This window comes from Tubulanus polymorphus, chromosome 7, assembly GCF_964204645.1.
Source record: "Tubulanus polymorphus chromosome 7, tnTubPoly1.2, whole genome shotgun sequence".
Lineage (NCBI taxonomy): Eukaryota > Metazoa > Nemertea > Palaeonemertea > Tubulaniformes > Tubulanidae > Tubulanus > Tubulanus polymorphus.
The window spans coordinates 2032221-2046229 of record NC_134031.1 but is presented as its reverse complement, the minus strand read 5'-3'; the positions used below and the strand labels follow the sequence as shown (position 1 = coordinate 2046229).

Below are 14009 nucleotides of genomic sequence, written 5' to 3'. Positions count from 1 at the left end.
TAATAGTGGGTTTTTCAACAGGTTTCATTTGGTCTAATCGTGTTTCGAGACTCGGCGTGGGATTTACAGACTCGCGTGCATTTATCGGCGCAATCGAAAGATAGAAATTCACATAGAAAAAAAAACTCGATATTTCATCGCGTATATGGCTGCATATACGTGTGATATAGTATTTAGTTAATACATCGGCCTGTACTGAAACATAGCGAAATCCTCTTGTTTTACGTGTAGTGTATGCGCTTCTTGAAGTATCGGAAAATCTCCAACTGTTAACATCGCAATGACGATTATTACACGCGTACAATACCGAACCACAGTTACCGATATACATATCACATACATACATGCATGCATACATACATATATACATACACGATGCTCGTGTTCGAAAACTCGCAGTTCGATTTCAGTTCTATTCGATAATTCCTATGCGTAATTAATACAGAAATTGATTAAGGACATCTCGTCTACCAGCAAGTCGCAGTGACGACCCAGATATACAGTTATTATGCGTTAGATTTGAAATCTAATTAATTCATAGACTGAAATGTGGTTACAATCCGCAATATTTGAAAATAGGATACTCGCTGTTCGTATTAAAATCTAGAAAGATGATTTCAGAAAAAATATGAATGAGAGCTGCATATACCAGGTATCCCACTTGATGAGAATTCAGTCTTATAATGTCAGAATAACATAATGTGATTTAAATTTTAGGCTCCCGAGTTTAAACGTCATCGCAGTGGCCACAAAATTGCATTGAATTCAATTTTCTACCCAGTGGTTGGTACAGTTTTCATAAATAATTAATTTATCGAGAAAATTCCGTTCAAATAAAGAAGAAATTGAGCGCAAGACTACTATAGCGAACCTGGCGGATCCTCGCTTGCCATGAGTGGAATCCTCGATTGCCACAGATGATGCTACACTAGGGCCTGCTGTATCTTGGGGAAATTGTTCGGTATACGCATTGGACTCGAGGTCAAGTCCAGTTATCGGTTAATACAGAATGTTTTTCTCGTAATGGGAATAGATTCGACGAACTTTCGTCATCAATAATACGGCGTAATTAACCCGGTAGTAATGGCCGGTCAGACTGCGCGCTCTGACAAGCCGCGCGCTCTCTCTCTCTCTCTCTCTGTCTGTCTCTATTCAGCAAAGAATCGTAAACGATTAACAATTCGATGTATCAAACCGCTGAGTCCGAAATTACCCGAGCACATTTTGACGCTGATTCAAACGTTGTTGCGAAAATAACTTTCGCGTCGTGTATGATTTATGTCCTGTTGTAATTAGTTTAAACAATATTGCAGAGCGCAATATGAATGCGTTGAGCAGTGCGCCGCAGTTCTTCCAGTCTCTTTCCCTCTCTCCCGCTCTCCCTCCCTCTCTCTCTCTCTCCCTCGTAGAATGGACGCCCGCACAAAAATTACCATCGGAATTAATTAATGTAACCGCCGCAAATTGTACCCAATGGATGCATATATTTTAACAGCATCATCGATATTCCTCCATCCCTAGTTCCCGTTCCATCCAGTCACACTCCTCCCCTCCTCCCTCTCTCCACCTCTCCCTCCTCTCCCCGCTACCATTTTTCGATGAAAACTGAAGGCGAATCTGATGGAAAACGAACGAAATACTCGAAGAAGCTTCGCGATTCGTATATGATTAATTGTCTATATGAATATGATTTCATAATGAACAGAAGCCGTTGTTTCTCGAGTCGTCGCTACATGTTTAATAGATTAGTCTTTATACGTCTTGAAGCCTGGCGATAATAGTATATTATATGTATAAAGGAGACTATGCGTCTGTCTGTTTGTCTGTCTGTTCGTCTGTCTCTGCCCCGTTAATCAATACATGATTTGATCAGTTATGCTACGCAATCAATTGATTTAACCGTTAAGTGATTGATTATATAGCGCTGACAATTGATAAGACCAGTGTAAATTTGACCACTTGTTGGTCGACCGATAAGCACACTTGTCATCGACGTCGCGCGCTACCGGCTTATCCAACTTATCATCAAATATCGAAGAGCAATATGTGATTTGCTATCAGCTCTGTGTGCCATTACATATAGCGCCCTTATTTGAATTATTGGTCCAGACGCGGTAGCTATGATATCACCTTAAATCCACCCCAGGGCACAGTTCCACAGTTGTATACAAGTTAATCTAACCATGGACTCTTCGTTTTAGACTCCATGATCTAACTATTCATTATTTGAAACTACAGTACAGACTCCCTTCAAGACGGGACCGTAAAACGTGTTCGAGTTGGACGTCGTGTATTTCTGAAATAGTACCACAAAAATATTTCAAAAAACATCGGATGTTTGGTGCGAGTTGAACGATTATCCGAGTTGAAAGGATCCGACTCGGGCCGAGTCAGTCTACTGTAGTTGGAATGTGGTTTAGAGATCTCCGTCGAGTAATCGAGGATAGAAAACTCGATCTAATTTCATAGTTATGAGTTAGAGTTAGAGTTTGGTCCATTTTCAGTTTTCTCATTATTTTTGATTTTTGGTTTACCAAAACAAAATACAGTCAGTTACATGAAAGTATTTCAGTCAAGAAAAAGGAACATTTCTAACCTATAATTCTGTCACAGTTTTGGAACTCTAGGCTTTTTACAATTTCCAGTCTCGAGTTCGAAGAAATGTCTTTTTTACATTTTTCTGGTGAGCGACGGTTACGATATGTATAGCGAAATACTATCGAAAATTACATCCCCAGAAATCGACTGATATCCTATTTCCCACGGTCGACGACTTTTACTAAGTATCAGAAAACTGTTTTTCTGGTTTAATTAGATTGATATGTGTAAATAGTCCATTCATCTCTCGACGAGAAAAACGAGTCGATTATTCGGCATTTTTCCTCTTAACTCGCGCCATGTTGGAAACCGATCAGATTCGAAAGATTTATTTTCGACAAATTCACTAACTCTTTCGTTAGTTTTAATCCAATTGGTTTTGATGCTCGATCAATTTCTACGCTGGCTGATTTCATTGAGTTCTGAACTCTCAATAATCCGATAGGCCTCAATCGAATTGAAATGTGAAGTCGATAATACTAACATCGCACCATTACGCGTTATTTTACTGAGTACAACTTTTTTAATATAACCCGAGGGTATACTTGATAATAGAGATGATCGTTCCTCTTACTTAATCGTTCCAAAGATGATTGTTTTCTCTTTGAATCCCAAAATGGGTTTGATCGTTCCTGTTCTTTGATCAGTTGATTTGATATGAATCTATGCTCGTTTGGTATTACTGTAACATGATCCTAATGTTCAAGCACAGCCTGCTGACTCGTATAAGATCCCTTGTAACCAGATTTCAAAATAAAAATTGTATCTATGTCCTATTATACTGTTTATTCATAAGGATTACGTGAATTAGATTATCATTGTTATTTTCTACAAAAGCTTTGAAAAGATCACATCGAAACTCATCAATAATTGGTAAATAGAATAAAAATAAAACTATAAGAGAGTGAAATAAATTCAATATTTCATCATTTGTTTATTGAGACAAAATTGAAATTATGGCCCACGAAATAGGTCTCACATCTTTATTTTTTATTGATAAAATAATGAAAAAATATCTGAAGAAATATTTTCTTTTCTTATATTCTTATTTTCCGACCCTTCGACCTATTACTTGGAAGCCCATGTAACCTCATCTGATTCAACTACGGTTGTTTCAGGCCAAAGAGCTTGTGCATCGCATAAGCGGCTCGTCACATTGACGGTCATTTGACGGCCAGACGTACGTGCAATAACCTCTGGTGTATTGAATTTTTGCCCGATGATTTTGCGCGGTTAGCTCATTAAGAGCTTACGGATAGCGCGTCGACTAGTGTTCAATTTGATAACGGCTTATCTTAGGAACCCATAATAAACGATTCTCTTAGTGAATACGAGCAGAAACATTTTGAATTATCGATACATACGTATGCACTGGGTCGAAAAGATACAATGTATCAGGATTGAAGAATATATATACATGTATATGTATTACAGTGTACATAATATGTATGAAGGTACAGCAGAGTCTATGTATCCAGGGACGGTGTGTTAGTTGCTACGGGCTGAGCAATATAATCAGTTGATATTTGTGTAACCGGTACTAGTAGTCAGCGCGCTGTATTGAATGTAAAGTAATTCCAGACGAAATATGAAAAAAATTAACGTCAACAGCTGTTCACGTATTAACCCTTTAAAAAGAGAGGTCCAATTCGATCTATCACCGTGATCGCGTACATGTGACGTCATCGTTTGTTTACCCGTCAAAATGTTGGAGACTTGCCATACATGACAATAGATAAATAATCATGGTCATTTACAAATTACGGAGATCTGTCGTGAAACTTCGCGTTGCAATTTGGCCGTCAAAATGGCGTCAGTCACGTGTAGGAAGCACGACCTCTATAGCCAGTCGGTGGTGTTTTCGGGGCTTGCGATACAAAGCAAGTTTTGAAAAAATTGATATTGTGTTGATGCTGTCCTCTGATGATGGCTTCAATCCATCCTAGGCAAAGCTTTATAGCTTCACTTCTGTCTTCAATGAATCTAATGTTTCGGTCAGTCACACATCTTAAGTAAACGGTTGAAAATACAAGTCCACAACTGTTAAATGAATATTTCTTAGATGGCTCAATCGAATGGTTAAACAGTAATTCAATTCGATATTATCCTATTCAAAACTATGACCCTATAAGATACAGTAAACCAGTAGCAGGTAATTCATAAACCTATACTCTTTACACGCTGCCTGGCTGGTTAGCTATTCGATTCCATTTTCGATCTCTTCGAGAAATCAATCTTTCTTCATTTTTTAGCGAAGTACTTGCGTCACGTGAGTTTATAAGCCTGCGTTTTACAAGTTAATCCAGCCGGTTTTATTCCCGTTTATACAGACAGTACGGGTATATATACGTATATATATATATAAAATGGTTGCCATCTCAACTCACTGTGGCGTCTCCTTTATGCGGTACATCGTCTTGTTAAGCAAGCGCGCAATCTCCATTTTCTTCCGTCGTCTACACACGGAAAATGTTTAAATTAGCAGGTGTTTTACGTCGAACCCCGACGAATATGATACAATATTGCGACGACGGGAGCTGTGTTAATTTCCGCTGAGTCCCCGGTTCGCCTTGATCGCCTAATCTCTCTCACTATACTATACACGCCGCGATGACTGCAGCTTCTGTTTTTATCGAAGCAAAAACGATTCGCACCAGCGATTTAAGATTTTGGTTTTTTAATTATTTTTTATCACCCTCAACCGACTGAGCGCTGGCGCAGGGAATTATTAGCGGATTCGTTTTCCCAATTGCGTAGATACCAGACCTTCGCCCAAGAAACTGTGTCGCCACCAGAATTCGAACCCATGAACTCTGGACTGACGATACCGGCGACAGATGGCTTAAACCACTTGGCCACTGCGTCTTTTACTCATTACAGATGCAGCGCAGGATCCTCTACTTAAAAGATCATTTTATCAAGCAAATACGAAACGGATTGTTGACGAAGGAGATGGATTTTTAAAACAAGAACAATTTCTAATCAAATAATTGACCGCAATGACGCCATACTCGGTAGTTTAGTGGTTCATGTGACTTGGGCGCAAATGTATCTGCACCTCGAGCCGAATTGGTTCGTAAAAACACAACACTAATACACAACGACGACGTTTCGTCAAATTCTTATCAACCGTCGCATCGACGATTCAGACCAGCAGTTCTCATCTTCGTGTTTCACCGGTTTTTATCCCTAGTCGAGAATGCAAATTAATTATCTACAACCTGATCGCTGTAGCCCACGGGAACTGCGAAACGGTACTAAATGTCAGAAACGCTTGCTTGCGAATCATCGCCCAGTAAATTCGCTCGTATAACTAGATCAGCGCTATTGGGTTTGAGAGACTGTGTTCTGTAATGATGTTAATGACTAATGAATAAGCCCTATTGTAACTATCTGTGTGTCTTAGATGCCTGAATTCATTCTCGCTCATATATTACATGGCTTGCGATATATTTCGAGCACGAAATTCGAAGATCACTTCTTAAATCGAATCCTCTCTGGATCTAAAACCGTTTTAAATTTGTAGATAACTCTCAAGACCTGCGGCCCCATTCGCAGAACGATTTAAAAAGTTCCATTCGTCAATAGGACTTTTAAATGAAAAGTAAAAGTCGTTCCGTGGAACCTGGGGGCCGTTTCAGAGATTCATTACTCACGATAACGCAATACTAATCGAACTTTAATGAAACGTTAAGTCGGTCTTTGAAACGTCCCCCGTCGCTAGTTTGCATTCAAATTTTTAGAGTCAAATAGATGAATGTCTTTCTCCTAAATCCAGATATTTCCAATGGAATGGACGCTAGATTAGATTTGGATTTGAAGAACTTATTGTATATTTTCTAACGAATAGAATTTTCTATCCTAAAAGCTTCGATTTCAAATATTATGCCGCAGTACTTCGTTCTAATCACGGGACTCCTTAAGCCGAGCAGGGTCTTATTCACACAATGTGATTTCCTTCCTTCAATCTCGTACAGCTAATTACAAATTGATGTACGTATTCGTACGCGTATGAATAATTCAATATCTTCGTTATTTTTTGTAGATGAGACTTCTGGTCTGTGGGACGTATGCTATTTAACGAATAGCACGCTTTTGGAGAACAAAACCAGTAAACTAGATAAGTCAACGTGTCCGTCCTTTCCACGTACGTTTGGTAAAAGTAATAATATACGCCGAGTCGTGATGATTCATATCACCAACTGTTATTATATATGCTTTATGAAATATGTCTCTCCTAAAATTATGGGCAATGAGAAGTGTTTATATTGAGTCATCGTTGCAGAGTGTCTATACTATAAATGTTCTAAATGAAATGTATCAGTCGTACTTAAATTAACAATGTACATTTTTATTGCTGTTAACAGCTCGTGGTTTACTGTTATCTGATGATATTGTACTGAAAGTGATATATAAAAAAGCAATTTTCCCTATTTGTTTGAAAAAAACATTTTATTCACGTTTTTCTGTTGTCGTGAATTGAATAACCCATGGCAGGGTATACGTACACGTTGTTTAATAATATGCATCAGGTGAATGGGGGGCGTTAGAATATGCTCTATTCAAGGTTGTAAAATAACAGGGTAAAAGAGGGTGAGGGCTTCCCCTGAAAATAAGCAGTGATCCGTAATTCAACCGATTGTAATAGTGATGTGTTCGGAGCCTAAAATCTGTAGTACCATTTTAACTCACCAAGAAGCGACGGCCCAACGCACACAACGCGAGGAAACACGGAATCAAACATTTTCCATCTCGGAAACGTTGTTTCTCGTAAACGCACACGATACAGGGAAACGCCGTTTCTGTGTTTCCATGCGTCGTGTGCGTTGGGCTTTTCAGTCATCTACTACATTTACTTAAGCAGTATTAACCGTCCCGGCGATCCCTTTGAAAGAAAGCGAAAAAGGTCCTCTGAAACGCATCTTAAAACTACGGAAGCCCCTAGGTGACATATGAGATAATTTTTTTCGTAAATTCGACTTATCAAGTCGAATTTCGACATAATAAGTCGAATTTCGACTTAATAAGTCGAATTTCGAGACAATAAGTCGAATTTCGACATAATAAGTCGAATTTCGTGTTAATTAAGTCGAAATTCGACATGAAAATAAAACTCGAAATTCGACTTAATTAACACGAAATTCGACTTATTATGTCGAATTTCAACATAATAAGTCGAATTTCGACATAATAAGTCGAATTTCGACTTAATAAGTCGAATTTCGACATAATAAGTCGAATTTCGACTTATTTCTCGTATGTCACCTAGGGGCTTCCGTATAAAACAACAAAGCTTTTGACGTTGGATTTTTTTTCTCATTGTTTTCAGAATGGCATCAAGCAGTGATTGGCCTGCTCGTTTCTGCGAACGCGTTTGGTTTCGTAGCAACAATTTTATCAATACGTGGAGTGTGCGTGACGGATTTGCCAAGAAAGCTTTACTGTTATCATTCCTCTGGAGAAATCTTCGTCATATGTGGTTCGTAAAGATGATTCCCACTTTCCTGGAATACTAGAGTTTTATATTATCGAGTCGTTATTTACGTAACCTCCTTATGTAAACAGACGCTATACGCGCTTAAGCACTGCGACATACGCGTCAGTCTCCAGACGCATTCGCTGTCGGGTGATGAAAAATCATTTTTGAAAATTCTCCCCCATTTCAGCGTCGAAACTTGATCAGAATATTCGCATTCGAGAAGAATTTGAATTTAAAAAAAATTGAAAAAAAATCTTTATTTGACCGTAAGAAAAAAAGTGAAATATTTCCTTTTGAAAGTACCCATGTACTTATCGGTGTTCCGATTTCATTTTGTTGCTTATCTTAGCCTAATAGTTTTATTCTGTAGCCAGAAAATTATAATTTCATAAACCAAGAAGCCAGTTGCACATAGGGTCATATAATTACCATTTTACTAATCCAGGGTTCCGCTGCTAAGTCGTGGCCATCCTCCCTCTGCTGGGACTCGAACCTGATGGCATCGCTACACTCAGCCACGGCACGAACCCCTGCATCAGTAGACCGGGTGTGCAGGTACATGCGCAGCTTTCCGATCGAAAACTGGCGGCACCAATCAGATTGCTCGTTGTATAATCGTTGAGGCAAATTTCAAGGAAGAACTATAAATGGGAAAACCCGGGCTAAAATAAAACGGGATTTCTGATTGGCTAAAAATCACATCATCTGAACTGTGCATGTATCTGCGCACACGGTCGATTATGGCAGGGTTTCGTGCCGTGGCAATCTGATGCCATCAGGTTCGAATCCCTGCCGGGGGAGGATGAGTCGTGGCTTAGATTTAAGACCAGTTTAAAACCATCGTTTAGCTCTATATCATATCTAACGTGTTAAGAAAGATCATTTTTGGACAACTGGGCCCTGGTTCTGAATATTGAATAGATCCACCCGACTACTCTGAACTCAATCCAACCCTAAACGCATAGGCGCTAAAGCGTCGTTAATGTTCATCCAACTCATCACACACAACTGCATACATCTATTTGACGAGTATTCGATTCAAAAGTATTTGTTCAATTTCTATTTTCAGCCTTAACGATGACTTCAGCTTTGATAGTATACCCGGTATTCGTCATGCGGAAATCGCCGAGAGACTATCGTTACGGATACGGCTATTATCTGGGCTGGGCGTGTGCTTTTTTCTTCTATACTGCTGCCTTTTGTATGATGCTTGACGACTTAATACACACTGCTTCGAAAGGTTGTGGCTGCTGCGGTCAGCGTAAACGTGGAACTCAACATATTTAACAACAACAACAACAACAGCAACAACAACAGACGACCGTATTCAAATCAGCAAATCAATCCGCGGGACTACTTTCTGCTCATATTGATCAGGATAATCACGGTTAATTATGATAATCGTTGCCGACATTACGTCATCATCGAGGTGCAGGTGATTTTTTAATCGAATGTATTTAAACAAATCGTTTTTGCTATATACACTAGACATACTCGTAATATATTCGAATTTCTTCCCAGCGTCGTTGTGCGCATGCGCGTTATATATTTCCTATTCGTCGCGATGAAACTCGGCGAATATTTGCATATTTAAGCGACCAGTGTATCGACTTAAAGCGTCCGGTGCATTTGAGTCCGGAGTCCGAATCCGGGTCTGGATTTTAGTCACTACCGCGATCAATGACCACGTGCTGACATGCGGGCAGTCAGTTACTACTATACGATCGCGGAGAAAAATCCACGCGAACTATTGTCCAACATCGGGAGCGATTTTATCATTCCAACATCTCCATAATCGGGAAGGCGTTTTAACGATTCCAAAAAGAATGTAACCTCGTCGTTTCATTTTCGATTTTACGATCGTATCGTTTGTTATTTAGCTACTAATGTACCTCTTAATCTCACACCTTCGGGATGGTTTTATCGATGATGAAACAGTTAAAATTTTAAGTATATATCTTAAAGTATTTGTTTTTCGTTTTGATTTGTTGCCCGTTTGTGTAGAGCGGCGGCGGCTGAGTCTGCGCGTCGAATATGACTACACACTGCGGAGTCTGGGCTGATGTGTAAATGGTTACCAAGGCGATGGTTTTTCGATGTGAGCGCAACGCCGGCGCGAACGTTGACAGAAATATCAAATATTTAACGTTTTATATATGTCTTGTTCTCTTCGAATAATAGCGAAAGAATACGGTTAGGGAACGTCCTTGAGAGGTCACCGTATATAATTGTTTGTCTTCTACAACCAAGGAAATTTCTTGTATTATTAGTTTTTGCTTTTAAAGATGGCCACGATTATACCTATCTGAGTTCTTACGATTCATGTACAACTCACATTTTCTAATATTCAACTCTATTGCTAATGTTTGGCAAATGTTCGGTTTTTGTCGTTGGTTTTTATCAATAGATTTTTTGACGTTATCCGTACGTGAAAAAAGAAATCGGTCACGGACATTATGAACTGAATCCGCACAACTGTGGAACTGGGTTCAGATTTTGTAAGACCCCACACAACCTATGAGACTGGATTCACAGTTTCCCGATTTGTTAAGCCGATCTTCTACAAATATACGATCGCCTTTTACGTCTCAGAGCACTTTATATATCACTGGACAAAATCTTGCATGAATCGAGCTTCACTATATTTCTTATTCATAAAATCCATTGAATTTATAATCTTATCATCATCGCCCTTATTGGCAGCAGATCAAAATAAACGTGTAGCAATTACTCATTGATTATAATAGAAAATAAAAAACACAATTCTAGTCGTTTTCAAGAATACTCCACTACGCGATAATAATACGTGTGTTTGCACTCGAATTTTTTCTCTCATATTTTTGAAATTCATCGACGAAGTTCGGACGAAGCTCGGACGAAGTTCCTCATCTCGTCACTCGTGCTTTTTGATATATTTTCCACGCGATAGATTTCTGCATCTTCGTCGTTATTTTCTTCGTAATCTCACAATCGTTTTGCTTGAATTGTTATTTCGTAAATATTACTAGACGTTCGGTCGTATATAATGAATACCCCAGTGACCAGTTGTACTGCCGTGGCTTAGCTTCAATACATGCCTGGAACTTACTTAGTTCTGTCGTGGACGTTTTAGAGTCCACGATTCTAACGGAAATCTAACAACTTAAGGCCATTCTTATAGTTCCGTGTCTAACAACTTAGGGCCAGACTTTATGATCTGAAACCACTTATGAAATGAAGTCACGACTGTGCAACTGAGTCCAGACACTGAAATTGCGCTCGCTTTCTGTGATGTTACTAAAAAGATTCAAATCTTAGTTATTAGGTGTAGAACTGAGCCTTGATACCCAAATGTCGATGTTCGATGTAAATTTTTATACGCCTCCACTTAAAATACGATCTTTTTGCTCCGATTAAAAATTCAAGTATCCGCGATATATGTTTCTTCACGCGGAGCAAGTTTCGTGTTAGTTCCTAATAAATGTTTCAAAAGGCTTGTCGAATTACTCGTTGAACTGAACTCCCCTTCTGAAGACACTGTACACCCGACCGAAATACCTTCGTATCAACTGTATCGTTCTTAGCAAGCTTTCAATTCTGAATACACCGTTTGGTTCTTTTTCAAAAGAAATTCCACATTTTTATCATCGTAGTTACAAATCGTCGTTTTAAGGATTTTTTATACCAAATTACGAATATCGCTTCACTTTTTAAGTCCGTATTTCTAATAAAGAGACGCCATCTGGTGTACGATTGTGGTAACACCGCAACCGTAAGAAAAAGAATCAATTAAAACTGCACGAACCGTCAGAAGATAACAATCTTAAAGTATCACGCTACATTTAAACGGTATTAGATAATCATAAACGTATTGTTAACCTTCATTTTAATAAATCGAACCTATTCTCTTCTGAATACAGGGCCTATTGCAACGTGCATCAGAACTCGACCGGCTAGAGCTAGGATTTAAACATTTCATTTTATCCACGCTACGATCATATTCGTAAGTCGGCCGCGAGCATACGTCTATGGCGGGCGTAGAGACGACTGGGTCGGTTTCTGATGCCGTACGAGGAATGAGACTTGATATGATACAAAGGCTGTGAGATTGTTCAGACGTTACACCCGATAGAGGAATAATTCCTCTAAGCGTTTGCGGCCGGCTTGAGTTTTTAAGAAAATGATCATTTTCATTCCCTATTCTTCGGGTTGTAATCACTTTTTAGGCCAACCCTCTAGCAATGAGCAGAATTATAGGTTCTTTCCGTGTAAAATGATTAGTATTTTACTCTGGGAATTTTATGCAATTACTTACTATAGAATACGAAAGTTTTCATAAGATAATAATAACACTAATACGATAGCATTATTTCTTGTACTAGTAATAATGATAATGATAATAATGATATCGATAATAATGATGATGATAATGAAAAGGTCTGTCTTCCTTTTTTTCTTTGTTTGTTTTCTTGTCCACATATATTTGAACTCGAATTGAATTTTGTATCTACGAACGAATAATGTTATACCGATCATATTAAACATGGTCTAATGATCATGATGATAACAATTATTATAATGATAAATAATAAATGTATCTAATTTAAGCACTGATCATTAATTGATCCGTTTTGTGGTTATTTATTGCATATTTAAGGTGAACTTTCTTGTTGGACGAATTGTTCGGTCAAGGATCAGAGCAAGATAGCATTCTTCTTGATAATGACAAGCCCTCTTGCATCTTAGTGGACCATCCCGGTCGCCAGCTATTCCGCTAGGTGGCGTGCGTGACATTAGGATGACTTAGTCAAAATTTAGTTAATTTTCTATAAACTTTAGCCTCCCTCCAACACAGAATATCATGGAGTCTATACTGTTTTTAGTTGTGCCCTGTACCGCTTTATTGCCTAAAGCCTAGCGCACATCGACAAAGCGACTGGAGACAACTAGTTGCTAGTGAGCGAGTACCCCGCGCACATCGAAAATTTAGTAAAAACCAGCAACTACGTGGCTCATGCCGGTCGCTAGGTCTATAGCGCACACATCGACAGCAACTGAGATGTGGTCTAGCAAATATTCTTGAGGGCATCACAAGTCACATGACAAATAGCTTTGTTTTAGTCAGTTACAACCATGTGTTGTTGATTATGGAGCGCTCACATCGACGGATATGAGAGCAACTGATTGTATCCAGCCAGTTTCTCTCATGCGCCGAAAACTGCCTGGCAACTAGTTGTCTCCAATCGCAGTGTCGATGTGCGCTAGGCTTAACGCCACAGGATGTCACTGACCGTAAAGCGCTAGCGACGACTAAAGGGTTAACTACAGTTGAAAATGTGTTATCGATGTGGACACTACACCAACCATAACATTCGGGTACGTTGTCGACATTTTCTAATTTGCGTACGACCCATTTGAGGGTTGCGTGTCGTTTAAAGCCGTCAGATGGCGATTCGGTCGCAATGGCGTCGCTTAATGATTTCATTCGGCGGTATAAGCCATTAAATGTTTTTTTTTTATTATCGCGAGTCTAGTCGTGTCCGCTACTCAGATGATATATTACCGTTTCATTCACAATGCATCTCGTTAAGTCTCTGCCTCAACGTTACGTGTATAAGAATAATGCAAATAGAATCACCACGAATTTATTCCATCGTTGTCGCCGTGTCGACTGCTGACACATAAAAACAAGGTAAAAACTGCCTTCTGACCTAGTTTTAATACTAGTGACATGAACACCGGCTAAATGTCTTCACGTGTATAATCTATTCTGTTTGAATTTCTATCGCAATGATTTCTTAGAATGGACATCGTTAAGGCTAAGAAACCTTTCAAAAACTATCCTGATATATTTATAAGTTAACTCATTTATTGCTGTTGTATCTGATTAAGGATTATGTATGTTGGAAGCTCGTTATTCGCGAGAATTAATGCCACACAAAGCTTCCACACT

The 14009-nt window shown here is 39.0% G+C and overlaps 1 protein-coding gene across 2 annotated transcripts in view; it reads left to right on the top strand.

The window, feature by feature from the left end:
- Positions 1-12582, top strand: part of LOC141908815 (uncharacterized) — a 40109-nt gene extending 27527 nt beyond the window's left edge. For both annotated transcript variants that reach the window (XM_074799027.1, XM_074799028.1), the window contains 2 exons: positions 7928-8077; positions 9147-12582. In XM_074799027.1, the coding sequence (XP_074655128.1) occupies positions 7928-8077; positions 9147-9364 (368 nt within the window). In that variant the 3' untranslated portion in view covers positions 9365-12582. The remainder of the gene's footprint in view (positions 1-7927; positions 8078-9146) is intronic.
- The last annotated feature ends 1427 nt before the right edge of the window (positions 12583-14009 follow it).